Source organism: Orcinus orca, chromosome 8 (assembly GCF_937001465.1).
Source record: "Orcinus orca chromosome 8, mOrcOrc1.1, whole genome shotgun sequence".
Classification (NCBI taxonomy): Eukaryota; Metazoa; Chordata; class Mammalia; order Artiodactyla; family Delphinidae; genus Orcinus; species Orcinus orca.
Window position 1 is genome coordinate 81560622 of NC_064566.1, and position 26998 is coordinate 81587619.

The 26998-nt window shown below is 39.1% G+C and overlaps 1 protein-coding gene across 4 annotated transcripts; it reads right to left on the reverse strand.

The window, feature by feature from the left end:
* Nucleotides 1-1036: 1036 nt before the first annotated feature.
* LOC101272972 (caspase-12) lies at nucleotides 1037-24104 on the reverse strand. Of its 4 annotated transcripts, none has more exons than XM_049714133.1 (6): nucleotides 22172-22517; nucleotides 20981-21043; nucleotides 20734-20811; nucleotides 3912-3932; nucleotides 3401-3518; nucleotides 1037-2385 (listed from the first exon to the last, which is right to left on the reverse strand). In XM_049714133.1, the coding sequence occupies exons 1-5, from the start codon at nucleotides 22338-22340 to the stop codon at nucleotides 3502-3504; spliced, it is 348 nt and encodes a 115-aa protein (XP_049570090.1). In that variant the 5' UTR covers nucleotides 22341-22517; the 3' UTR covers nucleotides 1037-2385; nucleotides 3401-3501. The 4 variants fall into 4 exon arrangements, with proteins under 4 accessions (XP_049570090.1, XP_049570089.1, XP_049570091.1 ...); XM_049714132.1 differs by lacking the exon at nucleotides 1037-2385 and adding an exon at nucleotides 2637-2802; XM_049714134.1 differs by lacking the exons at nucleotides 1037-2385; nucleotides 3912-3932 and adding an exon at nucleotides 2637-2802.
* Between the last annotated feature and the right edge of the window lie 2894 nt (nucleotides 24105-26998).

Here is a 26998-nt window from a genome sequence, read left to right on the forward strand (position 1 = left end):
GGCTTCCTGGTGGAGGGTATTAGTGCCTGTGTTGTGGTGGATGAGGCTGCATATTGTCTCTCTAGTGGGCAGGTTCATGTCTGGTGGTGTGTTTTGGGGTGTCTGTGGCCTTATTATGATTTTAGGCAGCCTCTCTGCTAATGGGTGGGGTTGTGTTCCTGTTTTGCTAGTTGTTTGGCATAGTTTGTCCAGCACTGTAGCTTGCTGGTCGTTGAGTGAAGCTGGGTGCTGGTGTTAAGATTGAGGTCTCTGGGAGATTTTTGCCATTTGATATTATGTGGAGCTGGGAGGTCTCTTGTTGACCAGTGTCCTGAAGTTGGCTCTCCAACCTCAGAGGCAGAGCCCTGACTCCTGGCTGGAGCACCAATTGCCTTTCATCCACATGTCTCAGAATAAAAGGGAGAAAAAGTAGAGAGAATTAGTAGAAGTATGAAGAAAGAAAGGAGGAAAGGAGGGAAGGAAGGAAGGAAGGAAGGAAGAAAGAAAGAAAGAAAGAAAGAAAGAAAGAAAGAAAGAAAGAAAGAAAGAAAGAAAGAAGCAAAGAAGGAAAGAAGGCAAGAAGGAAAGAAAGGAGCGAGGGAGGGAGAGAGGAAGGAAGGAAGGAGGGAAAGAAGGAAAAAAGACAGAAAGAAAGAAGATACAGTAAAATAAAATAAAGTATAATAAAGTTATTGAATTAAAAAATACTTATTTAGAAAAAAGAAAAAAGAAAAAGGGACGGATAGAACCTTAGGACAAATGTTGGAAGAAAAGCTATACAGACAAAATCTTACACAGAAGCATACACATACACCCTCACAAAAAGAGGTAAAGGTGAAAAAATCATAAATCTTGCTCTCAGAGACCACCTCCTCAATTTGGGATGGTTCGTTGTCTAAAGGAGGGAAGGAAGGAAGGAAAGAAAGAAGGAAGGAAAGAAAGAAAGAAAGAAAGAAAGAAAGAAAGAAAGAAAGAAAGAAAGAAAGAAAGTAAAGTATAATAAAGTTATTAAAATTAAAATTAATTATTAAGAAAAAAATTTAAAAAAAACATGGACGGATAGGACAAATGGTGGAAGCAAGACTATACAGACAAGATCTCACACAGAAGCATACACATACACATTCACAAAAAGAGGAAAAGGGGGAAAAAATCATACATCTTGCTCCTAAAGTCCATCTCCTCAATTTGGGATCATTCCTTGTCTATTCAGGTATTCCACAGATGCAGGGTACATCAAGTTGATTGTGGAGCTTTAATCCGCTGCTTCTGAGGCTGCTGGGAGAGATTTCCCTTTCTCTTCTTTGTTCTCACAGCTCACAGGGGCTCAGCTTTGGATTTGGCCCTGCCTCTGCGTGTAGGTCGCTGGAGGGCGTCTGTTTTTTGCTCAGACAGGACGAGGTTAAAGGAGCCGCTGATTCGGGGGCTCTGGCGCACTCAGGCCGGGGGGCAGGGAGGGGCACTGCTTGCGGGGCGGGCCTGCGGCGGCAGAGGTCGGTGTGACGTTGCACCAGCCTGAGGCTCACCGTGTGTTCTCCCGGGGAAGTTGTCCCTGGATCCCGGGAACCTGGCAGTGGCGGGCTGCACAGGCTCCGCGGAAGAGGGGTGTGGAGAGTGACCTGTGCTCGCACACAGGCCCCTTGGTGGCGGCAGCAGCAGCCTTAGCATCTCCCGCCCGTCTCTGGGGTCCGCGCTTTTAGCCTCGGTTCGCGCCCGTCTCTGGAGTTCCTTTAAGCAGCGCTCTTAAACCCCTCTCCTCGCGCACCAGGAAACAAAGAGGGAAGAAAAAGTCTCTTGTCTCTTAGGCAGGTGCAGACCTTTCCCCGGACTCCCTCCTGGCTAGCCGTGGTGCACTAACCCCTTCAGGCTATGTTCAAGCCACCAACCCCAGTCCTCTCCCTGCGCTCCGACCGAAATCGAAACCCGAGCCTCAGCTCGCAGCCCCGCCCGCCCCGGCGGGCGAGCAGACAAGCTTCTCGGGCTGGTGAGTGCCGGTCTGCACTGATCCTCTGTGCGGGAATCTCTCCGATTTGCCCTCCGCACCCATTGCTGTGCACTCCTCCGCGGCTTCGAAGCTCCCCCCTCCGCCTCCCGCAGTCTCCGCCCGCGAAGGGGCTTCCTAGTGTATGGAAACTTTTCCTCCTTCACAGCTCCCTCCCACTGGTGCAGGTGCCGTCCCTATTCTTTTGTCTCTGTTTTTTTCTTTTTTTCTTTTGTCCCACCCAGGTACGTGGGGAGTTTCTTTCCTTTTGGGAGGTCTGAGGTCTTCTGCCAGCCTTCAGTAGGTGTTCTGTAGGAGTTGTTCCACGTGTAGATGTATTTCTGGTGTATCTGTGGGGAGGAAGGTGATCTCCGCGTCTTACTCTTCCGCCATCTTCAAAGTCCCCCGAAATTGACTATTTTTATCTATTAAATTAGTAACAGTATTAAAAAGAGACATGTATCTTTATTCCTCTGCCAATCATTATCAGCATTATTTCTTGTATGCATATAACAAATCTTGGCAACAAAAAAATGTAGAAGTATTTAGACTTGCATCTAGAAATACCAAAAAGGTTAACAAGTATTATTTCTTCATTAAAATTTTTGTTTTTCTATACTTAAAATTTGTTTTGTAATGAGCATGACATATTTATGGTAAAATGAGAAAGCAAGCATAATTTTAAAAGAATTTATGAAGCATTAATACAGCAGTAGTATAGGAGTGATTTTACCCTGTTATTTTTGGAGGATGGGCAGTTGGGAAGTTTATATAAAAATATTCTTAATTAAGTTGACCTTTTAAAATAGTAGATTCATAGGAACCATAATGCCTTAATTTTCCTGGAAAAAATAAAGAGAAGAGAACATGAGTAATTGGGCTTCTAGAGATAAGATATAAATAGAACTCATCTCTCCTGTGAGATGTATCTTCACAAAAGGGCTATGGACCCGTCATCCCCAAATGGGAAGATCTACGCTAGAAGCTCATTGCCTCAGCATAGATCCAGCAATAACAGTTGACACTGTGGTCCAGGCAGCCCTCATCACAAACAGAGAAGGGATGTGACTCAGCAAAACTGACTTCTCAGAAGTCAGGAAGCTAAACACCTGCTCTACATAGCATGTCCTATTATTTGGTTTTGTGCATGCATAAAAACTAAATATTTTATATTCACTGAGTAGATCCTTGAGAGAAATGAGGACTGAAATGTTTTCTAGCAAGCTACCATTGGACTTATCATTTCATGTGCAGTCATTATACAATGGCTAAAGTCAAATAAAACTACAGTTTCACCAGCAGCCAGTAAGAAAAGGCAGATAAGGCAAGCCTCGGTGACTACGGTGCTGCAGCACTCTGTCATTGTTCTCCATTCTGTACAGACTTTTTGTATAGACTCTGAGCAGGGAGCACCCAAATCCACTTCTTGGATACATTTACCTGGATGCTTTGCATGATTTTAATTCCCAGGGAAGAGGTAGAAATATCGTGTCATGGATAGTCTTTCAATCGTGGGCATCTGGGTCAGTACATTTGGGGTCTCAAATGTATGTTGAACCTAAAATAGTAAAGAAATCTTTTTTAAAAAATTTAAAAGGGAATTCTGGACTTCTTCTCAGAAGTGAGTATATAGTATACAGTTTGTATTAAGGCTGTGGTCAGATAGTACAATATAAACAGAAGAACTTTTTAGCTTTTCCTTGGATATAGTACCTACACAAATGAAATAGTACTCTCAAAAGCACTCATTAAATAAGCAAGCCTATCAGAATAAGAAAAACTCACTCTGGTTCTACGTAGTGTGCTTCCAAAAACTTCCTCTTTAAATAAACTTGGAGTACAGGAAGGAGCATCAAGATGACTTAAGAGCTTCAGGATTCACAGAAAAGCTTTGCAAACAGTTCTACAGAGTTTTCTGGGACATAAATTGAAAAGACATAGAGATTCCTACCTTTCGAAAAATCTCCTCCAACTGGTAACACCAAGAATATTCGTTGAAGTAGTAGATAAGTTGGGAAATGAAAAGAGAGCCATTTGTGTCAAGTATCCAAGAAACATTGCCTTAAAATAAACAGTTTTAAAATAATGGGGGGATTCAGCCACCATATAAGTGTACAAGACTCTTAGAGCCATAACTTTTGAACAAAGTTTGATTCTGGTGCTTCGTAGGAAGGAGGGAGGTCAAATCTGGACAATGCTGAGATGTTTACATAACAGTCCCAAAGAAGCCATCATAGACCCTCAATTATAAATTCCTTTGACTTTCTTAGTAGGCAGGACCAACATTACAACCTCTAGAACTGCAAGTAGTAGAAAAGAACATAAATCCTTTGAGCATTTACTACATAATAGAATAAAAGAAGCCAGGTCTTGGCAGTCCTTGACTCTGGGCCTGCTCTTCATCCATACTGTTTTAATACTATAATTTTTTGCACTCACTGTTTTATTGAGTGAACATCTATTTCTTTTTAACATCTTTATTGGAGTATAATTGCTTAACAATTGTGTGTTAGTTTCTGCTTTATAACAAAGTGAATCAGTTATACATATACATATGTTCCCATACCTCTTCCCTGTTGCGTCTCCCTCCCTCCCACCCTCCCTCTACCACCCCTCTAGGTGGTCACAAACCACCAAGCTGATCTCCCTGTGCTATGAGGCTACTTCCCACTAGCTATCTATTTTATGTTTGGTAGTGTATATATGTCCATGCCACTCTCTCACTTTGTCCCAGCTTACCCTTCCCCCTCCACATATCCTCAAGTCCATGCTCTAGTAGGTCTGTGTCTTTATTCCCATCTTACTCCTAGGTTCTTCATGACCTTTTTTTTTTTTTTTTTCTTAGATTCCATATATATGTGTTAGCATATGGTATTTGTCTTTCTCTTTCTGACTTAACTTCACTCTGTATGACAGACTCTAGGTGAACATCTTTTGAATTATTACCTCTCTTTACCATTGCAATGTGATCAAATTTCTCTTATCAGAAAAAGCTAATATTCTCTGGTCACTTTATCTGCAACTACCTTCCTATTTCTCCTTCCTTTTTATAGTTAAATTTCTCCAATTTATCTATACTCAACATCTTCATTTCCTCCTAGCCTGCTCACTCCTGTCTGTCTTCTCCTTCCCACAACAACTTTACCAAATGACTTTCCCCAAGGTCATACATGACCTTTAATTCATTAAGTCTAATGGTCATTTATCAGGCCCCACATTTACCTGGTCTCCCATTCACATCAGAAAATATTGGTAACTCCAACAGATTCTTTCTTCATAACTCTGACAACACATCCTCCTAGTTTTCTTATTCCCTGACCATACTTTCTTAGTATAATTTGTTGACTAATATTTCTGTCTCAGATCATGAACTCTAGAGTTCTTCAAACCTTAGCTTTAGGATCTATTCTCCTTCTATTCTCTGTTGCTAGATAAATTGATCCATTTTTAGAATATTAGATATCATTCTTAGGCAAGCATCTCCCAAAATTCAAACGCTCTCTCCTCTGGAATATACAGCTATGTAACTCTCCACTCTTCATTTCATCTTGAAATATGCCAAAGGCATCTCAAATTTTCTGGCAGGATTTCCATTTTAATGAATAAACCATAGTTCTCCACTGCAAACTTGAGTCACCTCAATCATGTCTTCATGTTCATCAGACATACTTGCTAAACTACTAGGCCATATAAATTTTATATACTAATTATTTCCTGGATCCAAATATTTACCTCATCCCAAGAATATCATTATCACCTATGGCTTGTAATACTGCAATAGCATTTTAACCTATCTCCCTACATCTAATTTTGTTGTACTGTAATTCGTTCTCCACAGAATCCTCACAGTGATCATCTTAAAAGAGACACACAGATGGCCAAAAAGGACATGAAAAGATGCTCAACATCACAAATTATTAGAGAAATGCAAATCAAATCTATAGTGAGGTATCACTTCACACCAATCAGAATGACCAACATCAAAAAGTCTACAAATAATAAATGCTGGAGAGGGTGTGGAGAAAAAGGAACCCTCCTAAATTATTGGTGGGAACGTAAATTGGTGTAGCCACTATGGAAAACAGTATGGAGTTTCCTTAAGAAACTAAGCATAGAGCTACCATATGATCCTGCAATCCCACTCCTGAGCATATATCTGGAGAAAACCATAATTCAAAAAGATACATGCACCCCAATGTTCATAGAAGCACTATTTACAATAGCCAAGACATGGAAGAAACTTAAGTGTCTATTGACAGATGAATGGATAAAGAAAATGTGAGATTATATATATATATCTCACAATGAAATACTATTCAGCCATCAAAAAGAATGAAATAATGCCATCTGCAGCAACATGGATGGACCTAGAGATTATCATACTATGTGATGTAAGGCAGACAAAGACAAATATATGATATCACTTATATGTGGACTCTAAAAAAATGATAAAAATGAACTTATTCATAAAATAGAAATAGAATCAGAGACATAGAAAACAAACTTATGGCTTCCAAAGGGGAAAGGGGGGGATGGATAAATTAGGAGTTTGGGGTTAAAATATACACACTATGATATATAAAATAGGTAACCAACAAGGACCTACTGTATAGCACAGGAAACTATACTCAATATCTTGTAAAAACCTATAATGAAAGACAATGTAAAAAAAGAATCACTTTTCTGTACATCTGAAACTAACATAACATTGTAAATCAACTATATTTCAATAAATTTTTTAAAAAGAAAAAAAAGCAAGAAAATCTTATCATTTCATTGCTTAAAGGTCACCTAAGCAATGAAATAGTATAAAGTAAAATTAGTAGTATAAAGTAAAATTAGTATTAAAATATATTAGTACAAAAGACCAAATCCTTCCTTAACATATGAGGCCTCAAATTATGTGGCTCTTGTGTACTTCTCCAAATTCCTTCTGGTTACTGTCCTCTGGCTCTGTGTTTTAGCCACACTGGTTCTCTGGTTCTCTTTTCTAAGCTCCTTTCTTTCTTTCTCACGCCTTCCTCGTACACTGCTTTTTTTTTTTTCTGTCTGGAATATTCCTCTCTTACCCTTGTCAGCCTAAAAATGTTAAGAGGCAATAATCAAGCAAAAACATTTATTTGGGATCAAAGAATTGTTATTCAGGGCACACAGATTAGGGTAGCAATCCAAATAGTGTCCCACTAAGGGTCAAAATCAGAGGTTTTTAAAGACAAAAAAGGGAATCTTTACATAATTTGCTTACAAAGAATTTTGATTGGTGTTGCAAGGCAGAAAGCTAGACTTGACTGAACATGATTGGTTGCCAACGCTATCACTCAGCAAAAGTCCATTGCTGGAGCAAGTAGCAGGTATTCTTGCAGAGTTATTGGAATATTTGGCATATATGTAGTTTGGTCCAGCTCAAAAGTTCATGTTTCAGGGCTTCCCTGGTGGCGCAGTGGTTGAAAGTCCGCCTGCCGATGCAGGGGACACGGGTTCGTGCCCCGGTCCGGGAAGATCCCACATGCCGTGGGGCAGCTGGGCCTGTGAGCCATGGCCGCTGAGCCTGCGCGTCCGGAGCCTGTGCTCCACAATGGGAGAGGCCACAACAGTGAGAGGCCCACATACCGCAAAAAAAAAAAAAAAAAAAAAAAAAAAAAAAAAAAGTTCATGTTTCAGCTGGTGAGGATGTGCATAAAGCTCACTTCGTTAATGGCCTCTCGGCTCCATTTTAAAACCATGTGACATAAGTGAGTCTGTTTGATTTTGTCTTTCATGCCCTTGATATGGGTAATTCCTTCATCTTTCAAATGTGAGCACAAAGTTTTTCTTTAAAACACATCACATTTGACAATCATTATTTATTTCTGTTAAACATAACAGATATTTTCCCCCAATTAATTTCTGTCTCTCTGGCCTGACCATACACTCTGTAATCTGTAATGTTTAGTGACCATGCCTGCTTTAACTGTGTATCACATGCCCTGCACCTAGTACATTATCTGCACATAGTTATGTATATAAAAATATTAATGCAAGAATTTCACATATTAGACTTTATTTCCTCAATTAAATTAAATAATCTCTTAGAGTATGTATCAGACTGCATATACTTTTTGAACTTCCTTCAATAGCTAAAAGCACAGAACTCTTCTTTCAAATAAAATATAATTAAAACTCCAATATGTAAAACAAAGAGAAGTAGAACTATTCCAGTTGTGTAATGGGTGTTTCCTGTATGGTCTCTTTCCTATTTCCCCAGGTAGACTCAGAGGGTCCTCTAATCCCTTCCTAGTCACAAGCAGCCATGAACCAACAACACTGCATCACCATGGAGCTTTTAAAAAGTGAAGAATCTCAGGCCCTGCCCCAGACATACTGAATCAGAAATCTATGTTTTAATGAGGTTCTCAATGATTCCCATGCACATTAAAATTTGAAATTACTACACTAAAGCACTTAGAACTTGTATAAACTAGGTTTTAAAACTTCCCTTGTTATCTAAATCATTGATAAAACAATATCACGAATGACTGTTAAATAGATTTTCTACAGGTATGACCATGAGCAATCAAGAATATCTTTTATTTCTACCTTCTACTCTGACTTTCCTGCCAAAGAAGGATTTTCAGTCACTGATTGCACTCTCATGAAGTCAGGTATTTGAATGTTAACTAATAACCTAAGACTAGATTCAAATAACAGGCCGATAGGTGTTGAGCAAGCATGTGTTGAGCAAGCTTTACAGTTTCACTGGTTGGCTCATTTAGTTGTTAGTAGATCATCAGGTGGACCAAATCTGAGAAGATGATACATTTCTGTGCCATTGCTACATCTAAAAAACCTCTTGACTTATGTATAGACTATCTTAAATCTGGGTCTTCACCGAAGTCCTGTTTATTTTGAAAATTTCCTCCAGTATCAATACATACACGTTTCCAGTCATGAAAATCTCAATACTTAAATATCTTCCCCACCTAAATATCTCATTAGTTAGGGAAGAAATGTTCTTATATTAGTGATAAGATATGATCATAACCAAGCCTGTGATCAAGAAACTAATAGGAGATCTAGAAATTTTTCTCTCTGAAGTCACTTACATGGAGTCAAAGATTTGAAAGCAATGAAGTCTTTCTCCACATGGCCGTTTGTAATGGCATCATTCCAGATGGAACACTGCAAGAACTGGTCATACCTATATGCAGAGGCTTCTCTCATGTCAGTCACCCAAAAAATCCCAGCACCTTCTGAGACATCCATGTCTTATAAAAGATGTTATATTAACACACACACATACACACAGAAAGTCTTTTACAATTATTCCTTTCAATATGGCATTTATTAAAAATGCAAATGTCTTGCTACTAGAAAAACTGCCTCACTGACTGGGAACCACATAAAGCCCACTTAAGTTTAGAATGACCATGTTGAAAACCTAGTCTCAAATAATCAGGATATTCCTCATTATTCTAGGCTACTTATCATTTCTTAAAAAAAAGAAAAATAGTACAGGCTTATTACAATTTCTTTCTGGACTGGACCTAAGAGTTGTACTGAAATATTGTTTCTCTCCCCATTCCTGGGAAAATGAAGGTTAGACTAGACTAATAGAAAGAAGTACATGGCCACTCCCTGGGTTTCCTGAACTCAGACTCACTGCCTCGGCAGGCCTGCATAATGATGACCTTGGGTTTATCTTTTAGACTCTGGCAGTTACAGCTGTTGAAAATTTGGAAGATGGTATCATCACGAAGAATATCTGGGTCTGTTCCACAGATTCCATCCAGGGTGCCATGTGACATAAATACAAGGAATATGCTGTCTGAGGATTGGGGATCTTGGCGGGCAGCAAACTGTCTTAGTGCTGTTTCCATTTCCTGAAAAACACTCCAGAATTACTATTGAGGAATTCTCCTTATATAGTTTATACTCAAATACTAGGTGGAATTCACAAAAAGGAGCAAGCACTAAAGAATCAGGTGATTTGGACTGAATGGAATTGTAAGAGAAATTACATTCTGATATAAAACCAGGAAATTAGATGTGTAAAATATTAAAGTTAGTAGAGGTTTTACATAACATCTAGCCCAATGGTTTTCAATGGAAGCTTACACTTAAGAAGATACTGGGAGATGGAGTATAATGAGGGGCAAGTGAGATGATATGTCTCTAATACGAGAGCTTTGCTTTCATCTGTTTTACATGTTGGAGTTCCTGTAAGTTTTTATTAAAAAAGGGAGAGACAGACACAGAGGCAGAGACAGAGACAGAGAGAACTTTCTATTGACAAAAATTAGAAACACAACAAATTCCTTCATCTTGGAACAGCAGAAAGTTAGGTTTAAAATGGTTTGTCTAAAGCCCTCTGGGATTATTTTTGGCATGGCCAGAATAACAACATTTTCTTTATGTGTGTATGTGCAATTTTTTTCTACACACTTTTACATTTACACACATGATGTTGAGATTGTAAAAGTCTCATAAGCTTTTTCTGTAGATATCAGTAACTTTCAGGGTCCAGAGCTTATGTCTCACCCAGGCTATCAAGTAATAGATGCCTCCCAGATTGAGAACTTTAGAAAGATCCCACATTTGGGGGGAAATACTGCTACATAGAGCTGATCTAAATATTTTCTATGAGACTGTGCACGGGAGGAGGCTGAAATAAAGGGAATCATATTCTGGAGCAAATATAATTTCTATAACATGCATTTTATTCTTACAGCTGCTAAGAAAGAAGTTCAAAACTGTTTAGGAGGGAAGGAAGCTTGTCCCACTCTCCTGGTCCATTACCAGAACTGTGAGATCCTCTTTTACAACCACTGAGTATCCAAGGTTTTCAAGCAAATCTTGCATTCCCAAAAGGTCAACCTCAGAACCATATCGATTAGAAAGACAGTCAAATTCTTTGTTGCAGATGATGAGGGCCAGGCATGTCCAGACTTCATTCTCCATTACTGGATATAAATGCAATTAACAGACACAAAATGAGTTGCTCCAGACCTCCTAATTTTGCCTCCAAAGTTCATACAAAACAGGCCCTTTCAATTAAATAGTGGATGGCTGGAGAGCCTGGAAATGGAAATATATTCTCTTGAGGAAAGAGACAATACCTGAAATTGAAAACATATACTAGGTCTGAGTATACACTCTAGGAACTTGGCTTTGGTTGGGTGGTGGATAGGAGTTCAGAATGTGATGGAAGAGACAGGAAATCAAATGTAAGAACCAGTTAATTAGATAAGATGATTAAATAACATCTTGTGCCTTTGGTCTGATCTTAGGACGTTTGTAACAAGAACTAAAATTGAGTGAGTCCCAGTATCTTGTTTAAATGGAAAATCTTCCAAAGCATATCACCTCATCTGCCTTTGTTGTCTTCAGTGTATGGAAATGATCAGGAGGACAAAGTTTTAACTTCCCATGTTGGGAAGCCTGTGTTTCCTGAGGAGCTAAAAGAGAAAAAATAGCTCATTAAACAGTAGCATCCACTGCCATGAAGTCATGCAGATCTTTTGACTGGGCTTTCATTCTCCAGAAATGCTTACTGCCAGCCCACCACAAAGTTTAGTATAATAAGAAAATCATTTCATATTTAAAATGACTAAAACACAAATCTTGAATACTCCCCCTTTTGCTTTCTGCTTCTTACTGAACCCACCATAAATTTCTGTTTTTGGTAGTGGTCATAACTTTGATTGCTTTCTCAGACCCAACACACTAGACTCACATAAACATGATATCTAAGATTGGGAAGGAAGCCTAATGTTCATCTTGCCTAATAAGGTCATTATTCAGATATTTGAACTCTGCTGACTATATGCCTACTTTATTATTACCACTCTCTGAAATATCTCCACTAACAGGGTACTTACAACATTCTAAGGCATTTTTGAACAGTTCTGAGCATCATAAAGTGTGAACTTTCCAAGCACTGATATATATTTTCCACATTGGGAACATACAGAAAGAAACATCTAATTCCTCTTCCTGTAAAGCCCATGAATTCTCCCATGACTTCAATATATCTTTCTCTATGTTTCTATTTTTTTATGTAAATGCCCCATATAAATAATTATTTTTATATTAATTGTGTTTAATCTCTGTATTCCTAGTATCTAGAATGATACCTGGCACAGATTAAAAGTTAATGACTGCTTGTTAATGAAGAGTTATCTTCTCATACTTCAAAACAGCTATCAAGTATCCCCTGGTTCACATTTTCCCTTAGGCAACAAACATTCTATTCCTTCTAATATTTTTGCATAAGAATATCATTGATGGAGGTCAAGATGGCAGAGAAGTAGGAGAATGTGGATGGAGCTCATATCTCCCCACAAATACATCAAGAATACATCTACAAATGGAAAAATTCTCACAGAACATGGCTAAACACTAGCAGAGGGGGGCTTCCCTGGTGGCACAGTGGTTGAGAGTCCGCCTGCCGATGCAGGGGACACGGATTCATGTCCCGGTCCGGGAAGATCCCACATGCCGCGGAGCGGCTGGGCCCGTGAGCCATGGCCACTGAACCTGCGCGTCCGGAGCCTGTGCTCCGCAACGGGAGAGGCCACAGCAGGGAGAGGCCCATGTACTGCAAAAACAAAAAAATAAAATAAAATAAAACACTAGCAGAGGACCTCAGGCACCTAAAAGGACAAGAAAAATCCCTGCATAACTGGGTAAGATGAGGAAAGGAGAAGGGAAAAAGAAGAGGAGAGGAAGCAGGATGGGAACGGCACCCCTGGGTAGGGGAGCTGAAGGAGGGGAGAGGTTGCTGCATCCAGGGAAGCACCTCACCTGTGGGAAGATCAGTTGGGACAAAAGGGGAGCTTCTGAGGCTGTTGGAAGAGAGTGCAGCAACTGGTTTGTGGCAGGCAGGACAGAGTGAGAACTACACAGACAGTCTGTGCCACAGCCCTGCATGCCCCAGCCTGAGATGCGTGTCCACTGGTGTGCACAGGGCCTGGGTGTTGGAACATGGTGTATGGAGAGCAAACCCAGGGAAAGGACTGCTGTTGGCTGCAAGGAGATAGCTTGAGGGGACAGGAGTGAGGAAATCCACAACCAGGAATTCTTGTGGAGGAAACCTGGACTGCCGTAGAAGAAAAGTGCTAAGGTTAAGTGACAAGGGGTGGAGATGTCATTGCAGCCTTTCTCCCCACATGTTGGCCGCTGCCTCCCCAGGCCAGCTCCCTCATGCCCAGGACCACTGCCTTACTGCATTCCCATAACCACCAGGGCTCTTGTGACCCTGGCCTCAGTGCTGCATCCAAGCTCCCTCCCCACTGGGGCAGACTCGTGTGCTCCAGGGAAGACTCAGGGGCAGACCTCTGTGGGTGGCCCACATGCAGAGGTGGGGCTGAAACCACAGCTGAGCCCACAGGGAACATGCAACTAAGGAAGAAAAACTCAAATCTCTCCTCGCAGCTGTGTGAAGATTCAACTGACACCCCCGTGACCAGCCTTGTAATCTCAGCACCTACAGAATGTCTGAATGGGCAACAAGTGCTCCCACAGCCAAGATGGACCTAGCTTTAGCATTTGTAGACTTTGTGGGCACATATACATAGGGTTTGGGCCAGGCTAGAGTCAGAGCTGCCCCCATAGCACCCACAGTAGGTCCAGATCCATGACTACTTGCAATCCTGGGACCTGAATTCAGTGGATCTATGCTGGAGGTCTGGTGAAAAAAACATCTGAGAGATACCAGGGCCAGTGGCTGGCATACCCACAGTTAAGGTGGGACTGAAAGCAGTGCCAACAGCAGTGTAACCTGAGAGCTCTCACAATGGGTGAAAGGTGACACAACAGAGCACACCCATAGGTGAACAGCTCCAGAGGAGGAATACTCAGTGGCTTCCTTCCCAGTAGGAGTACTGCAATCCTGCCTACCTCAAACCACAGATCAGAAACACAGCTAAGAAACAGATCTGGGGGCCTCTCTTCCAACAACTAGGGATCATACCCCACCTCTGGCAAGGAAGTAGCAACCACAGGGCAAAGGGGAGGCCCTGCTCAATATCCAGTGCAAGCTCTGGACACTACAACATCAGTCACACCTCCTATAAAGGGAATAACATTCATCATACAGTGAGGAAAGAGGTGGCAGACATCTATATTAAAAACAACCCTTGCACCAAAAAATATTAAACCCATGCAGGCTACACAGAGAGGTTCCACATAAAATAGCCCTCCAATACAGTCTGAGGGTCTGGCATTGGATGGAAGAAGCCACAGAGCATTTTAGTCTTGAAAGCCAGCAGGCTTGAGTGCAAGAGCTCCACAGTGCTGGGGGAAAAAGAGACTCCACTCTTGGAGGGACACAGCACAAAGCAGTACCTCCATAGGAACCCAGGCTACAACTACCTAGGGGTCTTAGAGGGTCTCCTGGGAAGGCAGATGTTAACTATCACTCACTGTGAAGGCAAGGAAACTGGTAGTAGAAGCCCCAGGGAATATTGAATGGAGATCTCCCAGAGGTCCAAATTTCAGCAGAAAGACCTGGTCCCATCCAACAAACTTTAGGCCCCAGAGCTGGAAAGTCTCATGCCAAACAACAACCAAGGTAGGAACACAGCTCCACCCATCAGAAAACATGCTGCCTAAAGTTGTACTGAGCTCACAACTGCCTCAAAACACACCCCTAGACATGGCCCTGCCCATCAGAGGGACAAGACACAGGCCCATCTGTGAGAGGGCAGGCACCAGTCCCTTCCACAAGAAGACCTACATAAGCCCCTTGACCAACATCACCCACTAGGGAGCAGACACCAGAAACAAGAGGAACTAAGATCCTGCAGTCTGTGGAAAGGAGACTGTAAACATAGAAAGTTAGATAAAATGAGATGACAGAGAAGTATGTCCCAGATAAAGAAAGAAGATAAAACCCCACAAGAACAACTAAATGAAGAGAATATAGGCAATCTACCTGAAAAATAATTCAGAGTAATGATATTAAAGATGGTCCAAAATCTCAGAAAAAGAGTTGAGGCATGGATTGAGAAAATACAAGAAATATTTAACAAGGAACTAGTTGATTTAAAGAACAGAGATGCACAATACAATACATGAAATGAAAAATACACTAGAAGGAATAAAGAGCAGAACAACTTAGGCAGAAGAATGAATAGGTTAGCTGGAAGACAGAGTGGTGGAAATCACTGCCAAGAACAGAATAAAGAAAAAAGAATGAAAAGAAATGAGGACAGTCTCAGAGACCTCTGGGACAATATTAAATGCACCAAAATTTGCATTATAGGGGACTCAAAGGAGAAGAAAAAGAGAAAGGGCCTGAGAAAACATTTGAAGAGATTGTAGATGAAAACTTCCCTAACATGAGAAAGGAAACACTCACTGAAGTCCAGGAAGTGCAGAGAATCCCATACAGGATAAACCCAAGGAGGAACACAGCAAGACACATATTAATCAAACTGTCAAAAATTAAATACAAAGAAAACATATTAAAAGCAGCAAGGGAAAAACAACAAATAACACACAAGGGAATCCCCATAAGGTTATCAGCTGATTTTTCAGCAGAAACTCTGCAGGCCAGAAAGGAGTGGCACGATATATTTCAAGCAATGAAAGGGAAAAACCTACAACCAAGATTATTCTAACCAGTAGGTCTCTCATTCAGATTCGTTGGAGAAATCAAAGACTTTACAGACAAGCAAAAGCTAAAAGAATTCAGCACTGTGAAGCGAACTTTACAACAAATGCTAAAGGAACTTCTCTAGGCAAGAAAGAGACCAGCAACATAAAACAATCTTGTACATATATAGAGTACTAAATCAAAACCTCAAGGGAACAACAAACCCCAAAACTACAATAGATATATACATAAAAAAGAAAAATCAACACAAACACAACACTAAAGATGGTCATCAAACCATAAGAGAAGAGAACATAAGAGGAAGGGAAAAGAAAAAAGACCTACAAAAACAAACCCAAAACAATTAAGAAAATGGCAATAGGAACATACATATCAATAATTACCTTAAATGTAAATGGATTAAATGTTCCATCTCAAAGACATAGACTGGCTGAATGAATATAAAAACAAGACCCATATATATATATATATATATATATATATATATATATATACACTGTCTACAAGAGACCCCACTTCACACCTAGGGACACATACAGATTGAAAGTGAGGGTATGGAAAAAGGCATTCCACGTAAATGGAAATAAAAAAAAAGTTGGGGTAGCAATATTTATAGACTTTAAAATAAAGACAAAAGAGGACAAAAGACAAAGAGGACACTACATAATGATCAAGGGATCAATCCATGAAGAAATTATAACAATTGTAAATATATATGCACCCAACAGAGGAGCACCTCAGTATGTAAGGTAAATGCTAACAGCCATGAAAGGGGAAAATGACAGTAATGCAATAATAGTGGGTGACTTTGGACTTCCCTGGTGGCACAGTGGTTGAGAGTCCGCCTGCTGATGCAGGGGATACGGGTTTGTGACCCGGTCCAGGAAGATCCCACATGTCGTGGAGCGGCTGGACCCGTGAGCCATGGCTGCTGAGCCTGCGTGTCCGGAGGCTGTGCTCCGCAACAGGAGAGGCCACAACAGTGAGAGGCCACAACATTAAGAGGCCCGCGTGCCGCAAAAAATAAAAATAAATAAAAAATAAATAGTGGGTGACTTTAATACCCCAATTACACCAAAGGACAGATCTTCCAGACAGAAAATTAGTAAGGAAACACAGAGTTAAATGACATATTAGACCAGATAAACTTAACTGATATCGATAGGTAATTCCACCTAAAAGCAGCAGAATACACTTTTGTCTCAAGTGCACATGGAACATTCCCCACAACAGATTACATCCTGGGCCACATACATCAGAGAAAGGAACATTCCCAAGCTCATTCTCCAAGGCCACCATCATCGTGATTCCAAAACGAGCCAAACATATCACAAAAAAAGAAAATTATAGGCCAATATCACTCATGAATATAGATGCAAAAATCCCCAATGAAACACTAGCAAACTGAATCCAACAACACATTAAAAGAATCATACACCATGTTTGAGTGGGATTTATCCCAGGGATGCAAGGATTCTTCAACATATATAAGTCAATCAATGTGATACACCACATTAACAAACTGAAGAATAAAAACCATAAGATCATTTCAATACATGCAGGAAAATCTTTTGACAATATTCAACACCCATTTATGATAAAAACTCTCCAGAAAGTGGGCATAGAGGGAACCTACCTCAACATAATAAAAGCCATATACCAGAAACCCACAGCAAACATCATTCCCAATGGTGAAAAACCAAAAGCATTTCCTCTAAGATCAAAAACAAGACAAGGATGTCCACTCTTGCCACTACTATTCAACATATATTTGGAAGTCCTAGCCACAGCAATCAGAAAAGAAAAAGGAAAAAAAGGAATCCAAATTGGAAAAGAGGAAGTAAACTGTCACTGTTTGCAAATGACATGATACTATACATAGAAAATCCTAAAGATGCTACCAGAAAACTACTAGAGCTCATCAATGAATTTGGTAAAGTTTCAGGATACAAAATTAATGCACAGAAATCACTTGCATTCCTATACACTAACAATGAAAGATCAGAAAAAGGAAATTAAGGTAACAATCCCATTTACCATTGAATCAAAAAGAATAAAATACCTAAGAATAAACATACCTAAGGAAGCAAGAGAACTGTACTCAGAAAACTATAAGATACTGATGAAACAAATACAAAAAACAAAGAACCTTCTGTTCTTTCCCTCCTACCAAAAAGAAAGATATGGGGCTTCCCTGGTGGCGCAGTAGTTGAGAGTCCGCCTGCTGATGCAGGGTACACGGGTTTGTGCCCTGGTCCGGGAAGATCCCATATGCCGCGGAGCGGCTAGGCCCGTGAGCCATGGCCGCTGAGCCTGCGCGTCTGGAGCCTGTGCTCCGCAGCGGGAGAGGGCACAACAGTGAGAGGCCTGCGTACCGCAAAAAAAAAAAAGAAGAAAGATATGTTCTTCCTCTGATCTAAGCGTGATACCACTCCTTATGAGTCCCTTTCCCTCTCACACACAGGAACTTTATTCAAGCATTTATTCAGCCCTATCTTCTAGAGCATCAATTTCTACCTCTCTCCCTTCTATGCTATCCCCGTTGGCATATTAGAATCTTAATTTATCTTTTAAAAACACATTTCCTTGACTCTGTTTCCCCTCCATCTATTGTACCATTTCTCTCCTCCACTTCTCAGCACAGTCGTTAAAGGCATTGTCTATTTTCACCATTTTCATGTTTTCAACTCTGATTTTTTTTCTTGTATGCATAAAATGGCTATTATCCTCACAACTTAAGCAAAATACCTGTTATCAAAGTTACCAGTGACTATTTGTTGCTTTCTTAGCATTTAGCATGGTTGAACACATCTTTCTTGAAACATGCTCTCTAGGCTTCTATGATCCTACATTTTCCAGCTACTCTTTCAAAATCTGTCTGTTCATTGCTAACTTTTCCTCTTCTGCCAAACTTCCCAAAGTGGAATTATTCTGTATTAGAGTCTCTGTTATTCTCTATCAACATCTCTCCCTAGGTGGCCTCTTCTAGGTGGTACCAATATCTCTCTGTGAATTCCTCAGTTGTACATCACCTGTTTATTCAACATTTTCTCTTGGATGTAACATGTTTTAAACTAAACTTACAAGGAAGGACTTCTGATACCGTCTTCTTCTACAAATAGGTTTCTCGCAAGTTTTCTCTAAACCACAAATTTTCTCTCTCTCAGGAATTGATATCTTTCACCCAGTTGCCGAGCCCAAAACTTAGAATCGTTTTTTTTCTATTTTTTTTATTGGGGTATAGTTGCTTTACAATGTTGTGCTGGTTTCTGCTGTACAATGAAGTGAATCAGCTGTATGTATACATATACCTCCTCTTTTTTGGATTTCCTTCCCATTTAGGTCACCACAGAGCATTGAGTAGAGTTCCCTATGCTATACAGCAGGTTTTCATTAGTTATCTATTTTATACATATTAGTATAAAATACATACAGGTTAGTGTATATATGTCAATCTCAATTTCCCAATTCATCTCACCTCCCTCTTTCCCCCCTTGATGTCCATACATTTTTTCTCTACATCTGTGTCTCTATTTCTGCTTTGCAAACAAGTTCATCTGTACCATTTTTCTAGATTCCACATATATGCGTTAATATACCATATTTGTTTTTCTCTTTCTGACCTACTTCACTCTGTATGACAGCCTCTAGGTCTATTCATGTCTCTACAAATCCTTCATTTCTTTCATTAGCCCATATCCAATCCATCTGTAGTTTCTATTGATTCTATCTCCAAAATAGATCCCAAATATAACCACTTGTTATCATCTCTATTACTGCAACCCCAGCTTAAAAGCTATTATCTCTTAACTGAAACACTTAAATAGCTTACAAGTAGATTTTCTATTCTATGTTTATCACTCCTCTGCTCAAAAAATTCTAAAGGCTTTGCATTGCAAATAAAATCCGAATTGTTTTTCCTTCTCTCAGAGACCCCACATACTGTGGCCATCCCAGTGTATCTGACAGCTCCTGCACCCATATTCCCCTCATTTCCTACTCCCCAGCCAGACCAGCCTTCTCTATTACCCTTTTGCATGACAAGACCTTTCCTGACTCACAGCTCTTGTTCTTGTTTCCTCTTTCCATGGAATGTTTTTGCCTTAAAGTTTGGCACAATTCCCTTCCTATTGTTCAGTTATATACTGAAATATAATCTCAAAAGAGTTCTCATAACTGTTCACCCTGACTCATATGTACCACTACCCTCAACAACAATATCACTTTCTATGACCTAATCCTCTTTCTTGTGTACATCCCCTGAATTTATACTGTTTATTTTTTGAGAGTTTACTATATATCTGCCCTCACTACACTGTATGAAAGCAGTAACTTTATCTTGCTCACTGCTATAAACACAGTAATTAAAGTAGCATACTGTAGATTTTCAATTAGTGTATGAATATATAATGTATGAATGAATATAACAATGAATAAAGATGACAAAGTTTTTATTCCTTTTGTAAGTTTTTCTGTAACTTTTGAAAATATAGTACTCAGAAGACAATACTATCATTACCCTTTTTATGGATGCTATGGTTCTTTAAAGTGGCCCAATAATTCATCAGATTCTTTGGTGACCACATAAGTATGTGTGACTCATGCTGTTTTTTTTAATGTGTTTCTTAATCACTTCCTTATTCTGTTTTGTGCAGTTGGTAGTTGCCTATATCTTTGATGTTTTATGAATCCTTTCAAAGATGTGATCAACTCCATTTAAAAATGTGAGTCTCAGAAACGTTGGTTATACCAGCAAATATGGTTAATCAGTGACAGTGGTGGGCTCAGTGTTACAGATTTCTTGGGTTTTACTTCAGTTCTCTTTCCACTACACCATAAGGAGTTTCTTTATCTGTCTTTGCTCTAATAATGTCATTATGTGTCCATGATATTACCTATCATAGTTAGAACAGATACCTGGGACAATCTAGCATTCTTCTCAGTTTCATAATCTTCACTTTCAACTTCTACATTCTTAGGAAAATTGAATATCAGGGATGTAAATGCTAACCTTACTTTTAAGGGACTTTGTTAGGTGCAGAGGAGAGAAATAAGCCAGATTTTCTGAGCCTCAGTTTAGTGGTCTTTCCACTATAATGTAGGGACGTTGTACAGCTGCCTTATCCCAAGTAATGAATGAGGGTTCCCATGAGCCACTGGGTTTGGGGGCAGTTACCTGTTGGAGGGAGAGCCAATGCCTGGGCTGATTCAACTTTTTCCTCATCTCTACTTTTTTCACTTTCATCTTCAGATTCTGAGGTGGAATGAAAAAAATTAAGGATCAATGCTCTATTCTGAAGGGTATTTCCAAAGATGAAAACTGACTGAGAACATAGAATTTCTAGGCTTTTAAGGAAATACTTTCTAACTGCACTAGAGGTCTAAGAGTTTTCACTTGAGATGTGAAATTTGGAGTCAGTTACCTGTCAAAGAAGAAGATGACTCAGTGCTCTCAGATTCATCATTCTCAGTTTCCAGATGAGATCCTGAAATAATAGTAAAATAAAATTTGTTAGCAGAACTAAATTTATAGAACCTATACACTTCAAACTCTTTCCCTTTCACTGACTAGGAAATGACTATGCTCAGCATGGGGCTGACTACTCTGTGGAGCATGGAGATTTGCCCCATTCTCTAAGTTCCAGGTTTGTTTTAGAAAACTGTAACTTTGTGCCAAGTGAAAAAGGAGGCAGATTTTCTCTGAAACAAAAAAGAGCTCATTATCTTCTTCTTCTGTAATTCAAGGAATATTCAAATTCATTAATCAAGGTTTTCTGAAATAGCACTTTTCATTATGAGGAAGAAAAATACATTGTTGTACAAAAGTTAGTCTTTCAACAATAGCAAAATAGTCTCAGAGGGTGTTCCAAGAATTGGGGATATACTGATGTATAATTTTACTCTGAACTAGGGGTCAGCAAACTATGGCCCACTGTCCAAATTCAGCCTGACACCTGTTTTTGTAAATAAAGTTTTATTTGAACACATCCACACTTATTTTGTACTTACTTTCTATCACTGATTCTATACTACAACAGCAGACTTGAGTAATTATTACAGAAACCATATGGTCCAAAAAGCTTGAAATATTTAACCTCTGGCTCATCAAAGAAAAAGTGTTCCAATACCTGCTCTAGAGAGAAGGACACATCTGTGTTCCTCAAACTTTCAATTTCCCTTTGTCTTCCTTTAACAAGGAGAAATACAGGTTCTCAGAGATTTTTTCCTTGGGTAATCCACAGCTAAGAATAAGATGGTGGATTTTGTTCTACTGATCATTCTGTATCTGGGAATGACTCTAAAGGCCACAGTGTATGGCCAGAGTAGCACAGATTAATTAAAGACTATCATTTAATTTAATACAACACCAGCACCATTTATTCCTTTAACAAATATTTACTCATCACCTAATCTGTGTCAGACTGGGGATGATAGAACAGGGACTGGGTAGATCAGGGCATTTTGTGGCAGTAAATAAGATAGACAGTCAGGCAAAGAAGGTGCTAGAAATGTGAATAGTATATTATCCACTTGCAAAAAGAAATACGAAGACAAAAACTGCATGAGGATAGTAGATAAAGAACAAGTTACTAGCCCTTTACTGAGATACTCACTTAAACTCAGTTGTTTCTTGGGGTTGAAGAAATGGTCCTTAAATATTTTGCCTGCCATTTGCATTTTCTCAATGAGATCATAAACCAGGTCTCCAGTCCTTTTCACGATGTGGTCCACTTCTTCCCCTAATCTTTGTAACTCACCCCTATTTAACACTTTATTTTCCATCAATCATCAAAAATACCATCAAGCACGTTCCTGGACCTTAACTTCACCATGTTGACTGGACCTTCTTTTGGTAGTCTCTTCTCTGTGAGAATGATAGGATTTTAGATACGGAGAGGAGCTTAGATATCTGATTCCAGGCCAGTGGTTCTCGATTTTAAAAAGAATCTCCTGAAAAAGCTTGATAAGCAGAACTTTTTGCACTCCATTCTCAGAAATTCTTTTTTGATAGATCAAGGTGGAGCCCATGAATTTACATTACTAACAATTTCTGAGGTGGTGCCAAAGCTGCTAGTCTGAGGACCACACTTAGACTAATACTTATGGATGATCAATTCTCTAATTATTTTTTGGATGGGGAAACTGAGGTCCAGAGAAGTGAAGCAACTTCACTGTAAGTCAGTGAGAGTTGACTGACTTCCTGTCATTTTTATCAATACCTAATTTAAAAACACATTATATTCAATATGTATAGCAGTAAAACATATTACACCTGTAAAAGAATGCATTTTTATTTCCATGGGCAGGGCTGACAGGGCAACTCTCTGTGCAGAGATTGAGAGCACAAACTGTATCTGGTTTGCTCACTGTTATAAACAAAAATTCACACAGAGAGCAGAAATATGGAGGAAACTCAAGTTACTCTGCATTTTTACTGCATGGCCTTTCACTATGACAAGGTAACATTTAGGTGAGAACTCTGGGTCAAGTCCAAAGTGCAAAGAAAAGCCTAAAATCAACAAGAAAGATTTAAGAACATAGGTCCGGATTTTCTAAATTTTCCATTTTTCCAAGAAGTTGTAATGTATTGTCTAAAACACTTTGTTACCATACTCATTACTGTGCCCCAAGCTTCCATCCCTTACAGTCTCAGAGTAAAATAGTTGTGTCTTGTGTGTGCCCCCTTCATTGCTCCTTCTCCTCTCACCCGTTCCTTCCTCCTGAGCTCTTTCTCCCCACAAAACATAGCCATAATGGAATATTACTCAGCCATAAAAAGAAACGAAATTGAGCTATTTGTAATGAGGTGGATAGACCTAGAGTCTGTCATACAGAGTGAAGTAAGTCAGAAAGAGAAAGACAAATACCATATGCTAACGCATATATATGGAATCTAAGAAAAATAATTGTCATGAAGAACCTAGGGGTAAGACAGGAATAAAGACACAGACCTACTAGAGAATGGACTTGAGGATATGGGGAGGGAGAGGGGTAAGCTGTGACAAAGCGAGAGAGAGGCATGGACATATATACACTACCAAATGTAAGGTAGATAGCTAGTGGGAAGTGGCCGCATAGCACAGGGAGATCGGCTTGGTGCTTTGTGACCACCTAGAGGGGTGGGGTATGGAGGGTGGGAGGGAGGGAGACACAAGAGGGAAGAGATATGGGAACATATGTATATGTATAACTGATTGACTTTGTTATAAAGCAGAAACTAACACACCATTGTAAAGCAATTGTACTCCAATAAAGATGTAAAAAAAAAAAAAAAAAACAGAAAACCTGGAGTGACTCACCAGCCATTGCTGCTCCAGCTCCCTGGGCAGGAAAAGCAATGAAAATGAAAGCAGCTTTCTTTCTTTGTTCTCAGTGGACCAGCATTACCTAAAAAGGAAACTGTAGCTTCTCAAATTCTCTCATACTTTGACAGGATAGAATTTGACTCCTCCTCTGATATGTAGCTTCTCTTTTTTAGAACACAGGAAGTGAATACTGACTTTTCTCCTTACTGTAACAAAGTCACCAGAATGAAATACATACACACACACACACACACACACACACAAGGGTACAAACATAAGTTTCTATGTTCTGTTTTCCAGACTATTTTTAACACAGTTAATAAGTCAAATTGACCCTTATTTGTCTCTGTGCCACCCCTTAGCCACTAAATAGTAGGGGTGCCTCACTTGACTGATGTCTCCTCAACCCCGGAAATGAAGTGTGAACTTAGAAGCCTTGGGTGAAGGGGAGAGAGAAATTGACTGAGATATGCCAAACAGTTTTAAAAACCCAGATAAATGATCTCTTTACTTCTCTCCTCATTTGCTATTTTGTCAGTTCTGGGTATTGTTTATCCATGAGATTCATGTGTATACTTTTATCTGTTAAATGCACAAGGAACTCTTAAAAATTTCTTAAAATAATACATAGATGTTTTCCATGAAAATGAAACAATAGAAAATTTTGTGAAACAGAGTAAGATCATCCAGCTTCTTTAATTTCACATTATAAACATACAACACTATAAATATATAATGCAATTATATGTTTAGCTTCTATCTTTGTGAATCTTTTTCTATTCTTATAAAAAACACATAATACAATACTGACTTTATTAATGGCCACAATCATTGGCCTACTTGTATCCATGCCCTTTGCTCTGACTACAGACTGGCCTTGTAAGTTGTTTTGGCCAACATGATACAGTAGAGGGACATTGTGTAGTTCTGAGCACAGATCTTCAGAAGCATTGTGCACTTTAACCTCTTGGACACCTGAACTTCCATGTGAATAAGCCTGGCCTAGTTTACTAGAGAATAAGAGACATCACATACAGGAAAGCCCAGTTGTCTCAGCCAAGGTCATGCTAGACCAGTTTTTTTTTTTTTTTAATTGGAGTATAGTTGTTTTACAATGTTGTGTTAGTTTTTACTGTACAGTGAAGTAGAGCTCCCTGTGCTATACAGCAGGTTCTTACACATTAGTGTATTTATGTCAATCCCAATCTCCCAATTCATCTCCCCCAACCTTCCTCCCTTGGTGTCCATACGTTTGTTCTCTACATCTGTGTCTCTGTTTCTGCCTTGCAAACTGGTTCGTCTGTAACATTTTACTAGATTCCACATATACGCATTAATATATGATATTTGCTTTTCTCTTTCTGACTTACTTCACTCTGTATTTACACTTTAGAAAGCCAGATGCTTTCCAAAAATATAGTAGGTCCCAACAATGTCAGTATAGATGCTTACCCTACATGCAGGTGATCTCAGACACATGAATAATTCCAAAGACAAGAGCCACTCAGTGAACTGGTCAACTTGTGAACAATAGTAAATGTTTATTGTTTTAAGCCACTGCAGTTTGGGGTAGTTTGTTGCTCAGCAATAGATAACTGATAAACACATATTTACCTATAACTTCTTTCCCATATTATCAATAATTTGCTTTTTAAAAAATTGACAATGTATGACAAACCTCTAAAAAAGTCAAGACATAAAGAACTATCTCATTTTTGATGACTATACAGTATTAAAGTGTTGATAGATTATAATTTTAAAATATTTTGTCAAATTATGCACACTTAAGGTAAATAATCCAGTAGTACAGCAAAGTGTTTAATAAAAACCATATTCTGCAGTATCGCTCCCAATCTTCGATCCTGTATCCTACATGTCACTTGCCTAAATGATTTCTATTTTTATTTTCTAGTGGTAATCTTCAGAATTCTCAATAACTTGCCTATTTTATCCCTCTATTTTCTTATATATCAAATACAAACAATGCCATTGATTACCTTGAAAAATGAGATGCAGTTCATTTACACTGCCTCATTTACATCTTATTCTACCTAATATTTGATATCACAATTTTTAAATATTAAATAATATATTTAACCCTCATTTCCTCTTCCATCAGTGTTGCTCAGTAGCTTACTTTTCTTCTACGTAAATTGAAGATTTTTGCCCTCATACAATCTCCTCTGTCTTTTCTCACTTCCAATTATACCAATATTTTTAACCTATATTTTTATTTTACATTGTCAACTTATTAAGATTTTCATTCACTTGTGTATCCACAACCAAGCCTTCTGTGCTTTGTCTGTTATAATAACCAAATGTTAAAGAACCAATGAAGAACATTTACATTATTTTTGGCTATGTACATATTGCAATCTGTCTGGAAAAGTGATATGTTGGGACTATACTTCCTTCTCTTTGGGTCCAATCTCCCAAATAATTTTATCCCAAAGAATATTTCTAGTCTCAAGATCTACTAACTCACAATTACCTGGTCTCCTATACTTGGCCTTCACTCCTGTAATTCTATCTAAGGCCAAACCATCACTCTCTTCATTCTATTCACTCACTCTCACCTACACAAGGACATTGTTTAACAATAGTCACATTGCTCTCTTACATCATTGATTTCCCCACTTACTCATATCAACACTATAACCATAAAAATACATTATAATACTCCATATTAAAAAATCCTCCCTGATCCCACTTCCCCATAACTCCTCAAAATCATTGTCTATCATTGCTGTCTCCAAATGTTTTTTATTCTGTCTTGAACCAGCTCCAATCACCATTTTGTCTCTAGCCCCCTACCAAAATGACTCTTGTTAATGTAACCAGTGACTTCCACATTGTCAAATTAAATATTTAATCCCCAATAGCCTTTTTGACCTATAGAAGCACTTCACAGTAATATTTTCACCTCTTCCTGAAACCCTTCATTCATTTGCCTTTCAAATAACAACCCTGTGTTGATTCTCCTGCTACTTCAGCTGGCTGCTTCTTCTAGTAACACTTGCCAGTTAATTCATATCTTTTGTCTCTGCTCTGTTTTTCCTCACTTATTTAGCAGCCTCATCCAGTATCTTGGTTTTCAATACTGTTTATGTATAGGAAGGCACCCAACATTTTAAC